Source organism: Ornithorhynchus anatinus, chromosome 18, assembly GCF_004115215.2.
Source record: "Ornithorhynchus anatinus isolate Pmale09 chromosome 18, mOrnAna1.pri.v4, whole genome shotgun sequence".
NCBI lineage: Eukaryota > Metazoa > Chordata > Mammalia > Monotremata > Ornithorhynchidae > Ornithorhynchus > Ornithorhynchus anatinus.
The window spans coordinates 1,725,531-1,749,717 of NC_041745.1; the positions used below are offsets into that span (position 1 = coordinate 1,725,531).

The 24,187-nt window shown below is 50.2% G+C and overlaps 1 protein-coding gene across 6 annotated transcripts in view; it reads right to left on the reverse strand.

Annotated features, from left to right (window-relative positions):
- Window positions 1–404: 404 nt before the first annotated feature.
- MKNK1 (MAPK interacting serine/threonine kinase 1) overlaps window positions 405–24,187 on the reverse strand; it is a 29,612-nt gene continuing 5,829 nt past the window's right edge. The window contains exons 2-14 of one of the 6 annotated variants that reach the window (XM_029046783.2): window positions 22,537–22,619; window positions 17,151–17,241; window positions 16,694–16,795; window positions 12,862–12,959; window positions 12,270–12,349; window positions 11,088–11,161; window positions 9,322–9,426; window positions 7,058–7,113; window positions 5,827–5,922; window positions 4,390–4,584; window positions 4,100–4,264; window positions 2,899–2,942; window positions 405–1,792 (exon numbers count right to left, since the gene is read on the reverse strand). In XM_029046783.2, the coding sequence (XP_028902616.1) occupies window positions 1,558–1,792; window positions 2,899–2,942; window positions 4,100–4,264; window positions 4,390–4,584; window positions 5,827–5,922; window positions 7,058–7,113; window positions 9,322–9,426; window positions 11,088–11,161; window positions 12,270–12,349; window positions 12,862–12,959; window positions 16,694–16,795; window positions 17,151–17,166 (1,266 nt within the window). In that variant the 5' untranslated portion in view covers window positions 17,167–17,241; window positions 22,537–22,619 and the 3' untranslated portion in view covers window positions 405–1,557. Of the gene's footprint in view, window positions 1,793–2,898; window positions 2,943–4,099; window positions 4,265–4,389; window positions 4,585–5,826; window positions 5,923–7,057; window positions 7,114–9,321; window positions 9,427–11,087; window positions 11,162–12,269; window positions 12,350–12,861; window positions 12,960–16,640; window positions 16,799–17,150; window positions 17,242–22,299; window positions 22,517–22,536; window positions 22,620–24,187 lie in introns of those variants that run through there. The other 5 variants (XM_029046784.2, XM_029046780.2, XM_029046782.2 and 2 more) reach the window with 5 other exon arrangements.

Genomic DNA, 24,187 nt, shown 5'->3' on the forward strand with positions numbered 1-24,187 from the left:
TGCTGAGCACTGTTCTAAGGACAGGGGTAGATACAACTTAGTCAGGTTGGAAGCAGTCTCTGTCCCACCATTTTAATTCCCATTTTACAATGAGGTCACTGAGGCTTAGTGAAGTGACTCGCCCAAGGTCACAGAGCAGACAAATGGCAGAACCGAGATTAGGACCTAGGTTCTTTCCGACTCCCAGGCCCGTGCTCTATTCACGAAGCCGTCCTGCTGGGGGCCTGACCAAACAAGCCGGTCATCTGTGACCAGGATGGCACGGTCCCCTGACTAATCCCCTGGGGGTCTTGACCCCTCTGGACTGCTCCTGACGGTGCTTGACAAACAGTAAGCATTTAAATATAATAATAATAATTGTAATCATAATCATAACGGTGATAATCATAACAGAAATCCCCCAATGAGAACTTATATCATTTTTATTAAAACCAGCACGGTCTGTATTCATCCAACTGTTTCAAGGTATAAAAGTCATAAATACGTGAGGTGCACGAGAGGGCGAACTCCACCCCCAGCCCTACCGGTCACTGCCAGGTCAGCAGTGGCCGGGGCCCGGGGAAGAGGTCGGACATCAGCCCTTACGTGGACTGATGCGGTTGGGGGAGGACGCGCTCGCCCACTCTGGCTCCATCTTGCCTCTTTGAGGTCAGCAGATCCGCGACACCATGGCGGCCCAAGGCTCTGAGTCGGCCTGGACCTGCAAACCTTAAAATGGGCTGAGGTAAAATTCACGATTCCCTCTTCCAAGGTTGCGGGGGCAGGGGCGGGGGTGGGGGGGGTGCCACGACAGAGCCGCCCCCACAGCGTTCCTTCTCAGACCCTGCTTTTCCCTCCTGCGCATCTGAGTTCCGCTACCGGTTTCCTCAAGCTACATTTTAACCGGCTCGAACAGCAAGAGGGAAGCCACACGAAACGCTGGGAAGATCGGGTGCGCTCGGGGAACATTTTAGGGGTGGAAAAGTTTTGAAGTGTGAATTTTTAAAAATCTGCTCCAGATGCAGACTTCAGAGGGGGATTAAAAATTCACTCCAGCAGCGGCAACACAGAAAACGTGTCGGGAGAGACCACCCCCCACTCTCCACCCCACCTGGAAACAGCCGGCTAAATACCCGCCTCCTTCGTGGGGTCGGTCAATGGGTCTCTCCCCCGACACCTCCCGGGGGTGAGGTGGTTTCCAAGCCTCCTCCAGTCTCCCTGAGTCGGACAGGGCTGAGCCCTGAGGTGGACAGTGGACAGGTGAGGGTGGGATGGCCATTGTCCCGGGGCCAGCAGCCACTCCGCATAAGCAGCCACACCTCTGTGACAGTTCCGGAAGGAGGGAGCATAGGGGAGGGACTATGCCCTAGCAGGTGGGGGTGCATCACCCTGGCCCAAACAATTCCCGGGGTAGATGGTCACTCTCCCCGCTCCGGAGATCCCCAACTTGGTGGAGGGGGGGAATCGCAGGCCTGGGGTCCGGATGGGAAAAGAGAAACGCTCCCTCAGGCCCGCTCTCCGTTCAGACTGTCCGAAGGGGTGGAAGGTAGGGTCCCCTCACCCGAGCCAGGCCAGGGGTCAGAGGTCCGCCTGGTCGGTGGCCCCCGGGCCCCCGTTGCGACTGGCCTGGGCCAGGGCCCGACGTTTGGCTAGCCTGGACTTGGAGGGCGGGGAGAGCTTCACGGCGCAGAGCCCCGCTACGAGGAAGCTGTCCTGCTCCTCATTCTGTTCCTGTTCCTCGTGCTGAGACAGCTGCCGGTTCAGGGCAATGGCCTCGGCGGCAAACAGCGTCAGGTCTTTGGTGCTGCTGTTCCTGTGGGGCAGGGCCGGGGTGGGGGAGGGGGAGAGGAGGAGGGAAAGAAGTGTGAGGAGTTGGGAAGGGGAGGAAAAGGGGAAGGGGAGGGAAAGAGGAGAGGAAGAGGGAGGGCAGGGGGAAGAGAAAGGAGAAGGGGGAGGGAAAGGGAGGGGAAGAAAGAAGAAGAGAAGCAATGGGAGAAGAGGGAAAGAGGAGGAAATGGAGAAAATGGAGGAGGAGGAGCGGGGAGAAGGGAAAGAGGAGGAAAAGGACAGGAGAGGAGGGAATGGAGGAGGAGGGGAGGGAAGAGGGGAGACAATCTGGTTGACAGGAGCTCAACCCAAACAAGTTCCCTCCTCACTACCCCAGTAGGTACTCATGCCTTTCTACTTTGACATCATGTCTGGAAGATGCTCCACTCTAGATTTAAGTTCTTTGTGGACAGAGAACACTTCCTCCAATTCTGTTGTATTCTCTCAAGCGTTTAGTATAGTGCTCTGCACAAAGTAAGCACTCTATAAATACCATTGCTTGCTTGTGAGACCTTTCCCAGGAGAACATTAGCTAGAGGAGAGCTACTTCTCAGTTCGGGGTCCTGGAGTAGTGGGATTCCCCCTACTCCAACCGGCTCACTCTTCCATTTTTCCTTCACCCTTGGAAACCCATAAGCCCTGGGGTCACCCTGTCTCCCCACCAAAGCTCTGCAGAAACAAAGCTCCAAAGAAGCAGCGAGGCCTAGTTGAAAGAGCCCAAGCCTGAGAGTCAGAGGACCTGGGTTCTAATCCCCGTTCTGCTATTTGTCCGCTGGGTGATTTTGAGCACGTCACTTCACTTCTGTCTGCCTCAGTGACCTCATCTGTTAAATGGGGATGAAGACTGTGAGGTCTACGTGGGTCAGGGACTGTGTCTGACCCAATTATTATGTATCTACCTCAGTGTTTAGTAAACTGACTGACACAGAGTAAGCACTCAGCAAATATCACAATTATGAAAGCCATAGGTGGACAGATCTTGGGGAGATTTCTAGGGATGAGGGAGTTACTGTAGGGGTTGAGTGTGGTCCCAGGGTGTGTGGGGGGGGGGGGCGGGTGGCGGGGGAAATCGGGGGAGAAGACGGATCTTACCTTTGGAGGACTTGGGGGGTGGGTAAGCCCCGCTCAGGGGCCTGCTGCAATTGAATGGAAAAGAGTTTCGATTAGTCTTCTGGTCTCTCTATAAACCAAGATGGCTAGAGAAGCAGCATGGCTTAGTGGGTAGAGCAGAGGCCTGGGAGTCAGAAAGACCTGAGTTCTAATTCCGACTCTACCAGTGTCTGCTGTGTGACCTTGGGCAAGTCACTTCACTTCTCTGGACCTCAGCTGCCTCATCTGTAAAATGGGGATTAAGACTGTGAGCTCCATGTGGGACAGGGACCGTGTCCTACCTGATTAACCCATTTCTACCCCAGAGCTCAGAACAGTGCTCGGCATATAGTAAGCACTTAACAAGTACTATTGAGAAGCAGCGTGGCTCAGTGGAAAGAACCCAGGCTTGGGAGTCAGAGGTCATGAGTTCGAATTCCGGCTCTGCCACTTGGAAGCAGTGTTACTGTGGGCAAGTCACTTCACTTCTCTGGGCCTCAGTTACCTCATCTGTAAAATGGGGATTAACTGTGAGCCTCATGTGGGACAACCTGATTACCCTGTATCTACCCCAGCGCTTAGAACAGTGCTCGGCACATAGTAAGCACTTAACAAATACCAACATTATTATTATGATGATTATCATCATTATTATTACTAAGAGACTCCTCTACTCGGCTCACAGTTTTCGTTCCCATTTTTAAGATGAGGTCACTGAGGCAGAGAGAAGTGAAGTGACTTGGGAACCCGGGTGGAACAGGTACTGTTATGACCCAATTATCTTAGCTTGGCATCCAGTATATGCTGAGCAGATAACATACAATTATAAGGGGCACCTTCAGATTCTGAGGGGGTTTGGTTCAATCTGTCACTGGATTCCCCACTTCCTGAGAAGAGGGTGGTTCGGCCCAGAAGCGTGGCCTCCTAATAGCACCTGTTTCCTGACCTCCTGCCAAAGGTCAGCAAGGGGACAAGGAGGAGGCCCCGGGCATCCTGCCCAATGGGCCCACAGGTGCTCTGCAAAATGCAAGTGGGTGCCTCCTAGAAGCAGTTGGTCCCCCCACTCCTCTGAGGACCGGGCCCAAACCCGCTCTTGGTGGCTACCGACCGACCACTGAGGGCACCAGGCCTCGGGAAAGGCGGGGGGGGTCCAGCAGGCCAACGCTCGTGGCCGACCGTGGGACAGCGGCCCGAGACGACTTACCCCCTGGACCCAGGGGTGCAGGAGGACCTGGGCGGCACTGAGCCGTTGCTTGGCATCTCGGACGAGCAGCCGGGAGATGAGGTCCTTGGCCTCCTGGGAGATGTGTGCCCAATCTTTGTCCGGAAACTCGTACTTGCCCTCCTGGATGCTCTCAAACAGCTGGTTCTGGATTGGGGGGAGGAAGAGCGGGGTCACCCTGCATTCCCGAGTCCCTGCCCATCACACCCTGCAGGCCACCCTCCCCGCTCAGTCCTCCGCCGCTCCCCCCAGCCCACCCCGCGGGCCCTCACCTGGCACACCCTGCAGACCTCCCCCCGGTCCCAGCCACAGTCGGTGCCGCAGTTGCCCACGAAGGGCGGGTAGCCGCTAAGCATGATGTACAGGATGACGCCCAGGCTCCACAGGTCGCAGCGCTTGTCGTAGAAGGTGGCCTCCTCCGTGAAGACCTCCACCACCTCGGGGGCCATGTACTCTGCCGAGCCGCACTGGTTTGGGAGTGGGAGAGGAGGGGCCAGAAGGACAGATCCAAAGCCAGGAGAGAGGAACAGCAGTGAGGAGGGGCGATTGGAGTAGGGAGGAGGAGGAGGACAAGGCCGGAAGTCTAAAAATGAAACTTGAGTAGCCATCTCCCCCACTAGACTGGAAACTCCCCGAGGGGAGATACTATGAGCACGGGCCTGGGAGTCAGAAGGATCTGGGTTTTAATCCCGGCTTCGCCACCTGTCTGCTGTTTGACTTTGGGCAAGTCACTTAATTTCTCTGTGCCTCAGTTCCCTCATCTGCCAAATGGGGATTAAGACCTTGAGCCCGTGTGGGACAGGGACTGTGTCCAACCCGATTAGCTTGTATCCACCCCAGCGCTTAGTACAGTGCCTGGCACATAGTAAGCACTTAACAAATACCACAGTTATTATTTTTATTACTAATTCAACTGTACTCTCCCAAGCACTCAGTAGAGTGCCTTGCACACAGTGGACTCTAAGATCCCCCGAGGGCAAGGATCAGGTCTACTACTTCTGTTGGACTCTCCCAAGTGCTCCTCACAGAGTATTAAGCTCCTTGAGGGTACGGTAACTCTACTGTATTCTCCCAAGGGCCCTGTTCACGGCTCTGCCCAAGGAAGGCGCTCAGTAAATACCGTCCATCGATGGATCACACAGAAAGCACAATCTCTTGTGCTCCGCCTTTCTGTTCGGGTTTGATATTCCTTGTCTTGGGTGGGGGTGGGGCGGTGAAAACTAATGGGGGCAAAGGTGGCGATTACTCAATGCTTCCTCCGCGCCAAGAAACAAGATCAGATTGGCTCCGGTCCCACAGTCTACGATGGAGAGAGAACGAGGACGCGCCCTCCTTTTACACCTGAGGAAACTGAGGCCCGGAGGGGTTAAGCTTGCTATCTAGGGGGCATCTCATCTGTAAAATGGGAGATAGGACTGTGAGCCCCACGTGGGACAATGTGATAACCTTGCATCTACCTCAGTGCTTAGAACAGTGCTTGGTGCCAACAGTATTATTATCATCTCCCCAATAATGACCAGGGGACAGTCTGTTGTGGAGTCTAAAATCAGGGCCGGGACTCTCACACCTTCACTTGAAGGATTCCGGTTGATCCCTGGACGTAAGCCGGGTGTCCCTCAGGGCCCCCCCGCCACACTAGTGCATAACCGGGGTAATTGGGTGGTCTGGGAGGGGTGCGGCGGGGGGAAGCAGAAGTCAAGTTTCCCTACCGGTGTGGTGAGCTCGGGGGTGGTTATAGGAGTGCATGCATTGTTCAGTTTCACGCCGCTGCCTAGATCGAAGTCACAGATTTTCACCGGGGACACCTGCAAACGAAAATGAGTGGTCGCGAACGTTGCAGGCCTCGGGGCCCGCCGGCAACCGCCGAGACTGGAGAAACCACGGGCTTGGGATGGCTACCAACTCTATCGGAAATGCCCTTTCCCTACCTCTGCACGCTGTAAGCACACAATAAATACCACTAATGGATTGACTAGTTTGTGTGTGGGTGTAAGCTCGTTGAGGACGGGGAATGTGTCTGTTTATTGTTATACTGTACTCTTCCACGCGCTTAGTACAGTGCACTGCACACAGTAAGGGCTCAATAAATGTGACTAAGATCTTAGCCTGCTTCCCTGGAAGATGGCCAGGTCTAATGTAGATCTCGCCTGGATTGAAAAACACATAGGGAAGGGGCTGGAGAACAGGAGCAGAAGGAGAAAATAGGCATGAATCCAGAACCTACTTAGTGTGAAATCCCCAGCCGTAAAACTCTCAATCACTGGCATTTGTTGAACGCTTATTATGTGCGTAGTACCGTACTATTGTATATTCCAAGCGCTTAGTACAGTGCTCTGCACATAGTAAGCACTCAATAAATACTATTGAATGAATGACTGAAGCTTGGGAGAGTACAATATAACAGAATTAGCAGACATCGTCCCTGCCCGTTACAAGCTTAAAGTCTAGAGGGAGAGACAGACATTAATATGAATAAATATTTCATAATATATAAAGATATGTACATAAGTGCCATGGGGTAGGGGGTGGGGTGATTATCAAATGTCCAAAGGACACAGATCTAAGCACACAGATGACACGGAGGGAGAAGGAGCCAGGGAAAAGAAGACTTAATCAGGGAAGGCCTCTTGGAGGAGATGTGACCTTAGTAATGCTTTGAAGGTGGGGAGAATGATGGTCTGGTGTATACGGAGGAGGAGGGAGTTCCAGGTTAGGGGGAGGATGGGGGAAAGGGGTCAGAGGCGAGATGGGGGCACAGTAAATAAGCTGGCACTAGAAGGGCGGATTGTGAGGTTGAAATAGTAAGGAGCAAAATCCAGGCGGACTCCTAAATTCCTTGAGGACAGGGATCATGTTAACTGGCTCCACTGTATTGTCCTCTCCCAAGGGCTGTGCACCATGTTCTGTTTACAGCAAGCGCTCGAACAAAAGCACTGTTACCTTCTCTGGAGATTCGCACAATATGTTTTCTGGCTTCAGGTCTCGGTGAGCAATGCCTTGAAATGAGATGGAACACGAAAGGTTAAACGTGTTCAGCGCTCCACACGCAATTACATTTTTTATTTCTATTTATTTATTTATTTTAACTGCTGCGGCTCCCAGATTAATTCCCAATTATGGCGCATTTAAAAATTCATTTCAAAAATTAATGAGCTACAGGAAAGCAAAGTTCCAGGGACTGAACAGGAAAAACCCAGTCGATTCAGCATGTTATTTTCAAGGAGGGGGTGGGAAAAAGGGACTGGAAAAGTTGGGCAAGGCCAAGGAAACTAGACAACCTCACACACACATACAAACACATTCACCCAACCCCCCCGAACCAATCTGTGTGGAAGACTCAACTGGAAAACAGAACCGACCCAGATGAAGAGGACTACTGTCATCCAATCAATCAATCGTGCTCATTAAGTGCTTATTTAATGTGTGCTGGGGACTGCACTAAGCGCTCAGGAAAATACAATGTAACAGAGTCTGGAGACGTGTTCCCTGCCCACAATGGGCTTACAGTCCAAAGTGCTCAGGGGGATTCATTTCTTCACAGGAAAGACTCAGAACCACAAATATTAATCCTCACTTCCTGACCAGGAAGCCAGTTAGAAGAATATATTGGATCATCAATAGCCCATAGATAAAGGAACCAATATCAGCTCCCCCTTAGCCCTGAAAATAATAATAATAATGTTATTTGTTTAGTGCTTACCTTATGTTTTTTTTAAGCACTGGGGAAGATTCAAATTACTCAGGTTAGACACAGTTCCTGCCCCACAGGAGGATCGCAGTCTATGTAGGATGGTACTGAATCCCAATTTTACAGTTGGGGAAACTGAGATACAGAGAAGGGAAGTGACTTGCCCAAAGTCACCCAGCAGCTAAGTGGAGGCACTGGAATTAGAACCCATGTCCCCTGACTCCCAAACCCATGCTCTTTCTACTAGATCTCGCTGCTCCTTAATCCCCAATGAAGAACTTTGCTCTTTTCTAGGTGGCTGAGGGGCTGGAGAAGCAGCATGGCTTAGTGGATAGAACACAGGCCTGAAAGTCAGAAGGCCCTAGGTTCTAACCCCGGCTCTGCCACATGTCTGCTTTGTGACCTCGGCAAGTCGCTTCACTTCTCTGAGCCTCGGTTTCCTCCGCTGTAAAATAAGGGTTAAGGCTGTTTGCCCCGTATCTGCCCCAGAGCTTAAAACAGTGCCTGACACATAGTAAGCACTTAAATACCATTTAAAAAAAAAAAAGGAAACTCTCCGCACTCCACCTCAGGTTGCTGAGCGGGGCGATATCTCACTGTGCTTTGCCAAAAATACTAGCGGCAACCAGATTCTGTCAGGGCCTCGCCAATGATCTGCCCGAAATCCTGCAGGCCCGAAGCCAATCGCCCAGCTACGGGTGCGGCCACTTCCAAGGGGCAAATGTTCATAACCTTGAGCCCCTGAGTGACTTCTCCCAGGATGAGTTTGACCTGGGGCGAATGCACAGGGCTTAAAAACATAGATTCGTCTCCCAGGCTGGCTGACGCCAGCCCGATCCATCTTTTCAGCGGGAAGCCGTCTGGAGCAATTCTGCCTGCCCTCATTTGTCATCACCTGAGTTTCCCCAGCCCTCGGTGGCCTGCCTGCCGGATGGACAGACGGCGGACGGGGGTTAAATGGGCCTTCGGGATCCCTAAGGTATTTACATCTCCCGCCCCTTTCAGGGCATTTCTGGGGGAAAAAAACAACAACAATCCAACGTCCTCGGCTATCCACCTCCAGCAATGTGTGGCCCAGTTCTGAGGGCTGCTACCTCCACTCTGCCAGTGGGGGAAGGAAGGGAGGAGGGAAGGAAAGAGAGAAATGGGGGGATGAAGGGGGAAAGGGAATGGGGAAGGAGGGAAGGGAAGGAGGGAAGAAGGGAGGGAAAGAAGGAAGGAAAGAGGGAGAAAAGGAAGAAGTGAGGGAAAGGTGGAAAGAAAGGAGGGAGAGAAGGAAGGAGAAAAAGAAGGAAGGAGGAGGAAAGAAGGAGGGAGGGAAATAGGGAGGGAAGGAGGAAAGGAAGGAGGAAGGGAGGGAAGGAGAGGGGATGGAAGGGGGAAAAGGAGGAAGGTCTTGCAGGCCCATCGTCCCCGTGCCCGCTCCTCCTCGATCCGCCCCCCCGGAAGAAACCCTGCCTCTGCCTCCCCTCCAGCAGCCACAGACGGTGACTCTAAGGAAGGACCAGCCGCTCACCTTTCGTGTGAAGAAAGTTTAAGGCAGAAGCAACATCTCTGACCACCCTGCTGGCTTCCCGTTCGTTGAAGTGCTTTCGCTTTTGAATATGGGCCAAAATGGAGCCTGTGGTTGGGAGAAGAGAGGAAAGGAGAAAAGAAACTCTTTCATCAGCCAATTTATCAACAGTACCGAACACCTTCTGGGCGCAGCGAATCTAAGCGTTTGGGAAAGTACAAAAGAATTAGTAGACCAATTCCCGACTCTCAGTGAGCTAACAATCCAGTGGGAGAGTAAGTTATAGAGAGGAGGATGTAATAGAGCATGGAAGATATGTCCACGTCTACTAAATCTGTTATTTTGCACTCACCCAAGCATTTAGTACGGTGCTCTGCATGCAATAAGAACTTAATAAATACAATTGATCGAGTGATATAGGACTTTAGAGAAAGACTATCTGGGCTAAAACTCAATGAAATTTTTGAGATGGGGAATCTGAGGGAAAAGAAGAGCCCTTTAGGTTGCACGAAGTACTGACGGACTCTCATCAGGGTGACTAGACTAAAAGCTCCTTGTGGGCAAGGATATATCTACCAACTTGATTGTACCGTGCTCGCCCAAACACTTAGAAGAGTGTTTGGCATACAGTAAGCACTCAATAAACACCACTAATTGAGAGGGATATTTCCAGGAGGGGAGGATATGTTCAAGGCATCTAAAGAGGGACCACCCCGATCTTGTCAGGGGCGGGGAAATGCTTATCCTCAGGGTCCTGAAGTCCCATGACCCTTTGGGATCAGGGGGAATGGGAATACTCATGGTCCCAGCCCTGATCCTGGAGTCGCACTCCCCTCTGATCAGATGGAGGCTAGCCAACGTGCTAATGGCTAAAAGTCTCTTCCTTTTTTTTTTATGGTATTTGTTAAGCGCTTGCTACGTGTCAAAGACTGATCCAAGCACTGCAATAGATTCAAGTCAATTAGGTTGGACCCAGTCCCTGTCCCACATGGGGCTCACAGGAGGAAGAAGAGGTGAAATGAGGCACAGAAAAGTGATTTGCTTCAAGTCACACAGAAAGCAACAGGCAGATCCAGGATAGACCCTAGGTCATCAGACTCCCAGGTCCATGCTCTTTCCGCTAGGCCATGCTGCCTCCCTTTCCTAATTGACGTGGCTTTTAATGCCCACATTACCAACCCTTCCCCTAAATGAATTCAGAGGAATGGTGAACCTATCAAGGCGAGAGATGACGGCTATAAATGGAGACTTGAATTGGTCTGTGTTTTTTTTTAATGGTATTTGTTCAGTGTTTGCTATGGGCCAGGCACTGTAATAAGCGCTGGGGTAGATAGAAGCTAATCGGGCTGGACACAGTCCACGTCTCGCATGGATCACAGTCATAATCCCCCTTTTCAGATGTGGTAACTGAGGCCCAGGGATGAAAAGTGACTTGTCAAGGTCACACAGCAGACAAGTGGCAGAGCCAGGATTAGAATCCGGGTCCTCTGACTCCCAAGCCCATGTTTTAAACACTAGGCCACGCTGCTTCTTAACTATTCTGGGAAAGACACCCTCTCCAAAGGGACCTCTTTTCAGCTTCCCCTCTAACCTCCCCAGCCCAACTACTCCCGCCCCATCTCCTTAAATTAAGGCCTGGCTTTCCGGTTGTTTTTGAAAGTCCTTCAGCTTTTTGAATAGCTTAAATTTCTTAGGAGTCTTCTGGGCTCATGGCGGCTTACACATTAAATCTTAATATAGCAAACGTCAACACAGAGTTCACCCAGTACCTCCTTGCAATTTCTCAAAGACGAGGTAAAACCGCAAGTCGTCTTCAAAGAATTCTATTAACTCCAAAATGTTCCTTAGAGAGGAGAAAATGGGGAAGTATGGGGGGAAGGGGGGGATGACAAGGAGGGGGGAAATGGGTTAGCCTTTATTTATATTCATAGAAACACCCCGCGAGAGTAAAGCATTTGTCAGGAATGTATTTTGGGGGGGAGGGAGTAGCCAGGGAGGAAATCAAGGAGGGAGGTGCAGGCTCTGGAGATGTTTGAAACAGGTCACCCTTTCCAAACAGCCTCCAGAGCTTCCCATAAGGCCGTGCTGTCCAAGCCGGGCCTCAGATCCAAAGGTAGAGCTATCAAAAAAATAAAAATAAAAAAATCTGCTAATATTAAACCGAAGGGAGAATAAACCCTGCAGTCGGCTGTAACCGATTGAGGTTAATAATATGGAATAATGTGTGTATCCTGGAGGCGCGTATAAAAATAATTAGTTGCCCTCCGTTTCTCCCATAAATCAGAGGGCAGCATTTACATTGCCGGGGGGAGTGGGAACATCTGTCACAGAGACGGGAGGCCGGGCGGGTGGGTAGGAGGCCGGGTGTGAGGGAAGATCAGAGGACAGGTGAGATGGAGGCTAAGCAGGTGAGAGGGAGGGAGACCAGATGCGGGGGGGGCCAGGAAGGGCAGTGGGGGAGGCCGGGCAGCCTCCTCTGGGCAATACGACACTGCTTGGCGAACTGGGGTCTTGGCCGCTGCAAGCCCTTATGGCTTCCCCAGGTGGGACCCCCCCCAGCTTTTGCTTCTCCCCTCAACACCAGGAGACGGGGCACCCCGAGCCCCAGTCGGCCCAGAGCTTCTCAAACTCTGACGTCGGTCCCGAAGGGGGCCGCCGGTCGGCCCAGAGTGTCCTCCGAAGCGGGCCGTCGTCGCCTCGCCTCAGCTGGCATTTCCCTCAGGTGGGCTTGTAGAGCAAGGAAAGCTCGGGGGCGGCGAGCCCCAGCCCCGAGGAGGGCTTCAACAAACAGGATTTAAAGGCTACCCTACCCGTGAAACCTGTCTGCTTCCTCCTTCTTGCTAACTTGGGCCTGGGTCTCGAGGGGGCGGGGAGCGAGGAATCCCCTCACCCCCACCTGGTGGGACAAGAGTCCTCCTCTCCGAGGAAGACGGGGAACCGTCAGTACGCACTTGTTGCCCTGGCACTGGTACAACGTTTCCACCTCTCGGAACACCCGGCTCCGACTGTGCCCGGCTTGTTTCTCAATGATCTGTGGGAGGCGGGACGAGAGACAGACGGTAATTCAACCCCACCCCGAGCTGAGGACCAGCTGGGAAACAGCATGGCCTAGGGGATAATGCACGGGCCTGGGAGTCGGAAGGACCTGTGTTCTAAAATCCCAACTCTACCATCTGTCTGCTGGTGTGACCTCGGGCAAGTCACTTCACTCCTTTGTGCCTCAGTTCTCTCATCTGTAAAATGGGGAGACTGTGAGCCCCAAGTGGGGCAGGGATCGTGGACAACTGATTTACTTTTATCTACCCCAGCACTTACAACAGCGCTTGGCACATAGTAAGCCCTTAACAAGTACAATGATTATATTATTATTATTATTACTAGAGCGATCAAACACCGTCCCGGCCCAGGGCCCTCCCCGCAAGGTCACACAACAGACAAGCGGCGGAGCTCTTCTTAAGAGCCTCCCGCCTGCCAAGCACTGCGCTACACGCTGGGAGTCATCTCCAGGTGCCCATGTCGGACCCAGTCGAGACCGGTTCTCACCTTGACCGCGTATTCTCTGCCGTTGTGGAGGCTCACGGCTCCTTGAACCCTGGCGTAGGCTCCTTCCCCCAGCAGCTCCGAGGTCAGCTTGTATAAATCTATCAGAGAGAAGGACGGTGGGGAAGGCTCCATCATCCGTCCCTTCTCTGGAAACGGAGGCCCTTCCGCCCTTGTGGAACTCAGCCCCGAGAGGAGGCAGGTCGACTCCTCACATCTGGCAAGGAAACTGAGCCCCAGAGGGCAAACGGTAGCCATTAATGGGACTCACACTGGAGTTTCCAGACGCCTTCTTCCTCCCACTAATTCCGGGTGTTATCGGTGAGTAAAGTCAATAGCTGCTGGGTGGAAACAAGTACCCCGGAAACCCGGAATTCCAGTCCATCCTTTCCCAAATAAAGCCTCAATCCAGGTTGGAATCCTCAAGGAAGATTTATGGATTTGGATATCGCCCTGTCCTCTCCTCCCCTGGCGTTTAATGAAAAAATACCTCAGGCTGACATATCCCCACATTGAGAAATACTCAGATTTTTATAACTCAGGCACGAGAAACGTTGCTAAGGCACAGGCCGTTCTAGAACAGCAAACAACCAGTCGTTTACGTCGGCAGAGCAAAACCCGAACCTAGTCTAAAATCTGGGTTTTTTACCCCCCACCCCACCTTCTCTACTTCGCACAACCTGACAGTTTAGGGGGATTAAAACAATCAGTTTAAAAAGAGAAAGTTCCTAAGCTTTTCGACTTCATTACTGCCGCGTCCGTCTGTGGTTTAAGAGAATCTGTGTAATTCCCAGCAGACGTCTGGCCACGGGGAGCAAACGGGACCCATCTGACTGAGAAATTACCTGTTGCCTCATGACATCTGAGGCACCTACAATCAGCTGCTCTCCCACTACATCTGGCTCACCCACTTTCCTCCCTTCCCATGACACCCCAGCTCACACCCTTCCTTCTCCCAAGCCCTCCGACTCGCTGGGCCTCTACCTCCTTTCTCCCTCGGTCAACCTCTTGCCCTCCCTCCCGGAACTCCCTCCCCCTCCCCTTGCGGCAGACCGCGGCTCTCCCTGTCTTCAAAGCCCCTCGGAGAGCACACGTCCTCCAGGAGGCCTTCCCTGATTTAGCTCTCATCTCCCCCGGTTTCTGCCACCTCCAACACCTCCACACCACTTGAGCATTTGGGTGCTCAAACCTCACGTCAGGCAGAACTGGAGATCTGCCACGCCTGAGGGCAGACAGTCAGTCAATTGTATTTATTGAATGCTCACTGTGTGCAGAGCGCTGTACTAAGCGCTTGGGAGAGTACAATATAGCAGACATATTCCCTGCCCACAATGAGCTTCCAGTTTAGAGGGGGAGGCAGAACTCGTGCCTAAGCACGGAGAAGACTAAGTTCGTAGAGGGAAGGGAATGTGTCTATTGTTATAATGTATTCTTCCAAACCCTTAGTACAGTTCTCTGCACACAGTAAGTGCTCAATAAATATGATTGAAGATGAGCCCCCTTAAGCACGCTTTGAGAGATCTTCCTCAACTCAGACTGTGCCTGACCTGATTACCAACACCCAGCACAGAGTTCGTGCTTAACAAATTCCACAGTGATTATTATAGGTGCCACAGTTTCTGGATCCCACTATTATCCCCATTAAGAAGGTATTTCTGAAGTACTCTGGGCTAAGCACTGGGGTAGATCCCAGATGACTGGATCAAGAGGCCTTCCCTGATTAAGTCCTCGTTTTCTCTTGTCCCACTCCCTTCTGCATCTCCCTCCCACTTGGGATGCGGTCCCCTTATTCACCTCTCCCTCAGCCCCACAGTACTTCTTCAATAGTATTTATTGAGCGCTTACTGTGTGCAGAGCACTGTACAAAGCACTTGCAATGTACAGTTCGGCAACAGATAGAGACAGTCCCTGCCCATCGACGGGCTCACAGTCTAAACATCCATATCAGTCATTTAATAATAATAATAATAATGTTGGTATTTGTTAAGCGCTTACTATGTGCCGAGCACTGTTCTAAGCGCTGGGGTAGACATAGGGGAATCAGGTTGTCCCACGTGGGGCTCACAGTCTTCATCCCCATTTTACAGATGAGGGAACTGAGGCACAGAGGCACAGATTTATTTCTTTAATGTCTGTCTCCCCTTCTAGGCTATAAGTACGTTGTGGGCCGGAAACGTGTCTACCAATCTATTCTATTGGACTTCCCAAGTGTGTTAGTACAGTGCTCTGCGCACAGTCATTGCTAATAAATACAATTATTTTAATAGCATCTGTTAAGTGCTTACTATGTGCCAGGTATTGTTCCAAGCGCTGGGGTAGTTACAAGATAATCGGGTCGGACAGAGCTCCTGACCCATGTGGGACTCACAGTCTTAATCCCCGTTTTAAAGATGAGGTAACTGAGGCCCAGAGAAGCGAAGCGACTTGCCCAGGGTCACACAGCAGACGAGTGGCAGAGCTGGGACTAGAACCCAGGTCCTTCTGACTCCCGAGCTCTAACACTAGGCCAAACTGCTTCTCGTGATTGATTGACTGGACACATTCCCTGCCCCAAATCGAGCTCGCAAACTCAGGGGGTGAGGAACAGCTCTCTGTACTGTGTCAGCCTTCTCTCCGATGTCCCTTCCTCCTCTCTCGCCCCGCTCCGGTCTATTCTTCACTCCGCTGCCCAGCTCATCTTCCTGCAGAAACGCTCTGGGCCTGTCACTCCCCTTCTTAAAAACCTCCAGTGGTTGCCTATCAACCTCCGCTCAAAACAAAAACTCCTCACTCTAGGCTTCAAGGCTCTCCGTCACCTTGCCCCTTCCTACCTCTCCTCCCTTCTCTCTTTCTACCGCCCACCCCGCACGCTCCGCTCCTCCGCCGCCCACCTCCTCACCGTCCCTCGGTCTCGCCTATCCTGCCGTCGACCCCCGGGCCACGTCCTCCCGCGCTCCTGGAACGCCCTCCCTCCTCACCTCCGACAATCTAATTCTCTTCCCCTCTTCAAATCTCTACTTAAAGCTCACCTCCTCCAAGAGGCCTTCCCAGACTGAGCTCCTCCCTTTTTCCCTCTGCTCCCTCTACCACCCCCCTTCACCTCTCCGCAGCTAAACCTTCTCCCCCCTTTCCCTCTCCTCCTCCCCCTCTCCCGTCCCACCCCCTCAGCACTGTACTCGTCCGCTCAACTCTACATATCTACATCACCGTATTTATTTTGTTTAATGAGATGTACATCACTCTGATTCTATTTATTTGCCATTGTTTTTATGAGATGTTCTTCCCCTTGACTCTATTTATTGCCATTGTTCTTGTCTGCCCGTCTCCCCCGATTAGACTGTAAGCCTGTCAAAGGGCAGGGACTGTCTCTATCTATTGACGATTTGTATATTCCAAGAGCTTAGTACAGTGCTCTGCACATAGTAAGCGCTCAATAAATACTATTGAATGAATGTTCTGACAGACTGAAAAATGGGGAAACTGAGGCCCACAGAAGACCTCCCTGGCCCAGGGTGACCCAGCAAGCTGAAGGGACTAGAAGCCAGCTCCCCTAACTGGCCGCCCCAAGCGATTCTCCCAAGATGAGCCAAGCCGTTTTGCGGCATCTTGACCGTAAGCTCGTTGTGACTAGGGAATTTGTCTGCTTATTATTCTATTGCCTTTCCCAAGCGCTTAATACAGTGCTCAGCACACGACAAGTGTTCAGTAAATACAACTGAAAGAATGCTATGCTCGACTAGTTTGTGGAAGGCTCTAACTGCCCATCCCCGACACCCTCTCGCCCACGGCATGGATCCTCTCACCCACGAGACGGGACTGGCTTCTCGGGCTCCTCCTGGCCGGGGGCTTGACCAACCTTCAAACTTTCCGGGAAAGGTGTCAGCGGGCCGGGTTCGACGTTTCTTCTTCTTCCTCTTGCCGCCATCGGCGATGGACAGGGGCTGGCTGCTCCCCATATCTGATGGGGTGGGCAAACACAATGTCGGTCACCGCTCGCTGCTCCAGATGGCACCCGGGGGGGGGGGGTGTGCCCAGACCCTCACCCACCTACACACAATCCCTTGGTTTGGACCAAGAGGCAAAATAATTACGGCGGTATTTGGTAAGCACTTACTATATCCCCCCCCCAGCCCCCCATCACTTATGCCCACAGCTGTCATTTATTGATTTCTATTAATGTCTGTTTGACCCTCTAGACTGGAAAGTGGGGGAACTTGGACCCCGGCTCCCAGAAAATGGGGAGATGATGTTGCAATTCCTGGGCAGGGGAGCGCACCTGGCGGTCAGGTGACGGGGAGGGGAGGTACGGTTACCTGATCTATTTTGCATGGATTTCAACGGAGGGGAGGGGGCAGGGAACACCGAGGTGGCTGAAGATTTTCCCCCGGAAACGGACGTCTGCGGCTAGAAAGGAGAAAAGGGGAAGAGAAATTAGATGCTCCATTTGGTCAGTCGGTCGATCCTATTTATTGAGCGCTTATTGTGGGCAGAGCACTGTTCTAAGCATATGGGAGAGGCCAATACAACAATAAGACACATTTCCTGCCCACAACAAGCCTATGGTCTAGAGGGGATCTGGTGTGATCACTCTTCTTCCACACGAGACCATTTCCCACCAGCCCGATTTCTCCTTTCCTTCTCCTGCTCAAGCCGACGTAGAAGTTGTCCTCGTCATCACGTACTGAGGGCCTCTGAGTGCTACAGAAAGCAGCATGGTCTAGTGGAAAGAGCCTGGGAGTCAGAGGACGTGAGTTCTAATCCCAGCCCTGCCACATGTCCGTGGTGTGACCTTGGACAAATCACTTCACGTCTCCATGCCTCAGTTCCCCTGTCTGTAAAATGGGGAGGAAGACTGTTAGCCCCACCTGAGGCAAGGACCGTGTCCAACCTGATTAGTTTGTGTCTACCCCAGCACTTGGAACAGTAAGTGCTTAACAAATCAGTCAGGTGCTCAATAAATGCTACTGATGACCCATTAGGTGAATTGATAATAATTTATTGATTGGTGTTCCTGGTGTCAATCAATCTACTCTATTTATTGAGCACTTACTCCGTGCAGAGCACTGTAAAATGGGGAATAAGGCTTTGAGCCGAATGTGGAACAGGGACTGTGTCCAACCCGATTTGCTTGTATCTACCCCAGCGCTCTGTACAGTGCCTGGCACATAGTAAGCACTTAACAGATACCTTAGTTATTATTACTACTGCTAAGCGCTCGGGAAAATACAACAGAATTAGCAGATATGCCCCCATAAAAAAAAGAAAATTTAAAAAAATCCCAAACCAACTAGCTGAGAGAACACAAGATGAGAGAAATAATAATAACAATAATATAATAATGATAATCATAATGTTAATAATGTTGGTATTTGTTAAGCGCTTACTATGTGCCGAGCACTGTTCTAAGCGCTGGGGTAGACACAGGGGGAATCAGGTTGTCCCACGTGGGGCTCACAGTCTTCATCCCCATTTTACAGATGAGGTAACTGAGGCCCCGAGAAGTTAAGTGACTTGCCCAAAGTCACACAGCTGACAAGTGGCCGAGCTGGGATTCGAACCCATGACCTCTGACTCCAAAGCCCATGCTCTTTCCACTGAGCCACGCTGCTTCCTAATCAGGAACACATAAACAGAAAAGTGGTGACAGAGCCAAGCGAACAGGATCATAAAGGTGAGTGAACTCCTCCTTGGAGAGTCCCCAGTGCATACCATAGACCAGCCATGCGTACCTCAGGAACACTCATTAATAAATGAATGAACCTCAATCACTATCCTAGCATCCCCAGTGTACACAATGTACACACCCCAGGAACACCAATTAAAAGTAATAAACAACTATTAATCCCCTAGAGTCCCCAATGTACACGATATACTAAACAGACAGGCTCCAGGAACACCAATTAAGATGAATAAATGACAATACCCCAAGGTCCTCGGTGCCACAACATACAAAATATGCACTCTCCAGGAATATCAAATAATAAACAAATACCCACTGAACAGACCAAACACAGAAACCAAGCATACACCATGTGCACCCTTTATTCACCCCCTCTCAGCCCCACAGCACTTACGTACAGGTCCGTAATTTATTTATTTTAATATGTCTCCCCCTCTAGACTGTAAGTTTGATTTGGGCAGGGAACGTGCCTACCAACTCAGTTATAATGTACTCCCCCAAGCACTTAGAACAGTGCTCTGCACATAGTAAGTGCTCATTAAATAACATTGATGAACACCAGGAACGCCAATTAATAAATACTAATTCACTTAACTGATCATCAGTAGCATTTATCGAGCCTCTGTGTGTCGAGCACTGTGCTAAACACTTGGGAGAGTTCTCAGGGAATGACCCCTGCTCTCGAGAAGTTTACAATCTACACTCCACAGGCACCTCGGTAATATTAATCCCGGCTCCACCACGTGCCTGCTGTGTGACTCTGGGCAAGTCACTTCTCTGTGCCTCAGTTTCCTTCTCTCTGGTTTTATTTATTTGTATTCATTCAATTGTATTTATTGGGCACTTACCGTGTGTCCGTCTTCCCCTCAAGACTGTAAGCTCGTCGTGGGCAGGGAATGTGTCTTAGTACGTTGCTCTGTACACAGTAAATGCTAAATAAATACGACTGATTTACATCTGTAAAATGGGGATGAAGACTTGAAGCCCCATCTGGAACATGGACTGCGTCCAACTTGATTAGCTTGTATCCACCCCAGTGCTTAGTACAGTGTCTGGCACATGGTAAGTGCTTAACAAAGGCCATTAAAAAAATACTATTGGCTTGGCTGGAAAACCTCTTGTTCTGCAAATACTTGGGCTCAAAAGGCTAATGGATTACCCCAGAGAAAAGGCCAGTGTTCAAGCCACAGAGCAATACAAAAACTCATTTCAGAGGAAAAAATAGCTCTCTCCTAATAATAATAGTAACAGTATTGTTAAATGCTTACTATGTGCCGAGTACTGTTCTAAGCACTGGGGTAAATAATAATAATAATGTTGGTATTTGTTAAGCACTTACTATGTGCCAAGCACTGTTCTAAGCGCTGGAGTAGATAATAATGTTGGTATTTGTTAAGCGCTTACTATGTGCAGAGCACTGTTCTAAGCACTGGGGTAGATACAGGGTAATCAGGTTGTCCCATGTGAGGCTCACAGTTAATCCCCATTTTACAGATGAGGTAACTGAGGCCCAGAGAAGTGAAGTGACTTGCCCACAGTCACCCAGCTGACAAGTGGCGGAGTTGGGATTTGAACCCATGACCTCTGACTCCCAAGCCCGGGATCTTTCCACTGAGCCACGCTGCTTCTCTATCACTATTATTATTATATTTGCTATTTTATATTTATTATAAATATATTAAAATGAAAGTTAATCATGTCGCAGAGCCAGAATTAGAATCCAGGTCCTTCTGACTACCAGGCCCTGGTCCTATCCAGTAAGCCTCACTGCTTTCCTCTCCCTTTAGGGCACCATCACACGACTCCAGACCACAAACGGTTGGTTTAGAGGGGGAACGGGGAGCTGCTATTTCATCACTGAAGGAGCACTTCTCTGGCTATTTTCTGGGGAAATGTGAAATCTCTGGCCAACTGCCTATCCCCAGCCGGGGTCAGAAGGACTGAAATCCACTAGGTCACCCTGTTTTTCTAATCTTGAATCTCCCCCGGCTGTTAGTATGGTGCTTGGTTCACAGTAAACGCTTATTGGTGGTTGGAGCACCGATCTGGGAGTCAGAAGGACCTGGGTTCTGCAACTTGTCTGCCATGTGATCTTGGGTAAGTCATTTCATTTCTCTGGACCTCAGTTACCTCATCTGTAAAATGGGGATTAAGACTGTGAGCCCCGAGTGGGACCACCTGATTACCTTGTATCTACCCTAGCACTTAGAACAGTGCTTGGCACATAGTAAGCGTTTAACAAATACCATCATCATCATCATCTACCCCAGCACTTAGAACAGCGCCTGGCACAATGGAAGTGCTTAACAAATACCTTAAAAAGAAAAACCTGCTCTCCTTTCTGCTTAGACTGTGAACTTGGTATGGGACATGGACTGCATCCCAACTGCTTCAGGGAACATACCAACTCTGTTGCATTGTACTCTTCCAAGCGCTTAGCACACTGCTCTGCACACAGTAAATACCACTGATCGACTGTATCTGCCCCCAGAGCTTACTGCAATGCTTGGCACATAGTAAATCCTTAACAAATACCACAATTATCCTTATTATTATTATAATAATTACCCAAGGATGTCCTAATGCCCTGGGAGACTTAATGAGAGGGTTGTTTATTCTGGGAAGGGTTTTCTTCCTCTTGATTCACCATATTCCTGGTTGGTAATTCTAGGCCTGGGTGTTCCCTTTAATTAGCCGTACAGCGATTGGCACATAGTGAGCACTTAAATACCATTTTGAATTTTTTTTTCTAATGGCATTTGTTAAGTGCTTACTATGTGTCAGATGCTGTTCTAAGCACTGGGGCAGGAAAAACTGTACTAGGTTGCACACAGTCCCTCTCCCACATGGGGCTTACAGTCTAATAAGAGGGAGACCAAGTGACCCCATTTTACAGTTGAGGTAACTGAGCCCCAGAGAAGTGAAATGGGTGGAGCTGGGATTAGAACCCAGGTCCTTCTAACCTCCAGGACCATGCTCTCTCCACTGGGCCATGCTGTCTCCCAAGATCGAACATGCCCCAATGACCGATATAATGTCGGCAACTTCAGCCTGCCTTTTTGACTTCGAAAGCTTTAGACTTGAAAAGGCAAGGAGTTTTCGGCTCAGACCGCTAAAGTTGCCTGCCTGGGCTTTAGAAGAGCCGGTCATTTACTCCAATCATTCCAAATCTGAATTTTAGCCGGGGACTAAAAGACAGAGCAGAATCTGTTGAGTGAAGAGGAGCTGCCACATACTGTAGAGAAAAATAAAATCCCTGCAGAGGTGATGAATGTTGGCCTTCGGGCTTGTAAGCTGCTGAAAGGCAAGAATCCCAAGTACGGCGCTTGGCATCCAGTGGGTGCTCTAAAAATACTGCTGATGCTAGAAGCTAAATTAAGTTCTGAGGAAAATCAAAATTATGGAAAGAAGTAACATCGTCTGTTGACTGTAAGATCCCCTGTAGACTATGATTAAATACCGTTTATAGATTGATTGATTGATGACTTCTAGAGCTACTCATACCTTTACCGAATCTCAAAGCCCATCGAAACCCTGCAAGACGCCCCCAAATTCAATAATAAAACACATTTTCTGCTCCGATTTTTCTCATTCCCCCGCCAAACATACAACCGGCCACGCCGGTTGAGATCACAGAACAACTTTTCCTGGAACAAAATGAACTAGATGTTTCAAACAGGAAAAAAAAACTTCAAGATTGTCATGACCCAGATATTACGATCCAAAAGTCAGGGTTTTCAGGGAAATTACGAAAAACAATAATAACAATACAAACAACTAACCTTCCCTAGAGTTTCCAGCTAGAAGAAAAAGCCAAGCAATAACAAGAATTCTTTTCCAAGTCGAGAGACGGAAGCAACAGGGTGTGTCTATTCCCTGTCTATCTCTTCTTCCCCGTCTCCCTCCCTCTTTTGCTCCTTTTCCCTTCCTCTCCCGTTTGATCCTCCTCCCTTCCTCTCCGTCTCCCTCCAGCCCGTCTTCCAGAGTCAGGGTAGGTTCCAGTGGTTTAGATATTTTACCTTCAAAGCCCAGCAGACAATCTTAGTTCTGCAATTTGGTCTTGCTTCACCCAGACTGGCATCTGAATGTGATAAAGCATTTCCTGGAACAGAAAGACAACGTCAGTCGTATTTACTGAGCGCTTACTGGGTGCAGAGCACTGTCTTAAGAGCTTGGGAGAGCACAATATAACAATAAACAGACTCATTCCCTGCCCACAACAGGCTCACAGTCAACATGTTCCCCTCTGTTGAATGACCGGAGCCGCTTGGGCTAGGACGATCCTCCCACCTTCCCTGCCCATGCTTCTACATTCAATGTGGCTTAGTGGCTAGAACCCGGGCCTGGGAGTCAGAAGGACCTGGGTTCTAATCCTGGGCCCGTCACCTGTCTGCTGTGTGACCTCGGGCAAAGTCACTTAACATCTCTGGGCCTCGGTGACCTCATCTATAAAATGGGGATTAAGAGTGTGAGCCCCATGGGGAACAGGGACTGTGTCCAACCTGATTAATTTCTATCTACCGCAGCGCTTAGAACAGGGTTGGACACACAGTAAGCGCTTAGCAAGTACCATAATTATTATTATTTGCCAGAGCACGTCTAAGAGGTCCCATTTCAGCAGAGCAGAGGGAGGAAAGGAAGTTGGATTTCAGCCTCGGCTGAAACAGGGCTAAGTTTTGTAACCACCAGCCAAGTTCTGCTCAGTTGTTCATCTTGTGACATCCGCTGTCCCGGGTCATAAAGCCGCTACCCAGCCGGAGATGATCAGGCTAAAAAGCCTCTTGACCCTTGGCTTCTCTCAAAAACCCACACGCTTGCAATCAATCATTTGTATTTACTGAGCACTTACTGTGTGCAGAGCACGATACTAAGCACTTGGGAGAGTACAACATAATGGAGTTGGCAGACACATTCCCTGCCCACAACGTGCTTACAATTAGTCGGTGGTATTTATTGAGTACTTACCATGTGCAGAGCATGGTACTAAGCGCCTGAGAGAGTACAAAGAGAGTTTGTAGACATGTTCCCTGCCCTTAATGAGCTTACAATCAATGAGTGGGTGGTATTGAGTGCTTACTGGGTGCAGACCACTGTACTAAGTGCTTGGGAGAGTACAAGTTTAGACACCGCTCCCTGCCCATGATGAGTTGACAATCCAAAAGTTGGTGGTATTTATTGAGCACATATTGTGTGCAGAGCACTGTTATATGCTCCTGGGAGAGTACAATACATCCAAGGTGGTAGACACATTCTCTGCCCGCAGCTTGCTAGGATTTTTTTCTTTTACTTTTGAATCAGTCCAAGGGCTTTTCATTTCCAACTGCTCAGGAAACAAGCTTTCCTACAAGCTTGGATTCTCTCTAGCGCAGGAGGAAGGCTTTATATTAAAAAAAACCAAACCACATACACACAACAAAAAACCCCGTAATTCTTCTTGTTTTTCAATGGCTGATTTGCAATATACTGCCTTTGCGTTGGTCTAGTCAGAGTCCCTGCCCAGAGTGTGGTACGCCTGTTCTCTCCGCCTCAGGAACAACCTCCCTCCTCATATCCGACAGACAGTGACTCTCCTCCCCCTCAAAGCCTCACTGAAGTGACACCTCCTCCAAGAGGCCTTCCCTAAGCCCCCCATTTCCTCTTCTCCCACTCCCTTCTGTGACACCCGACTCA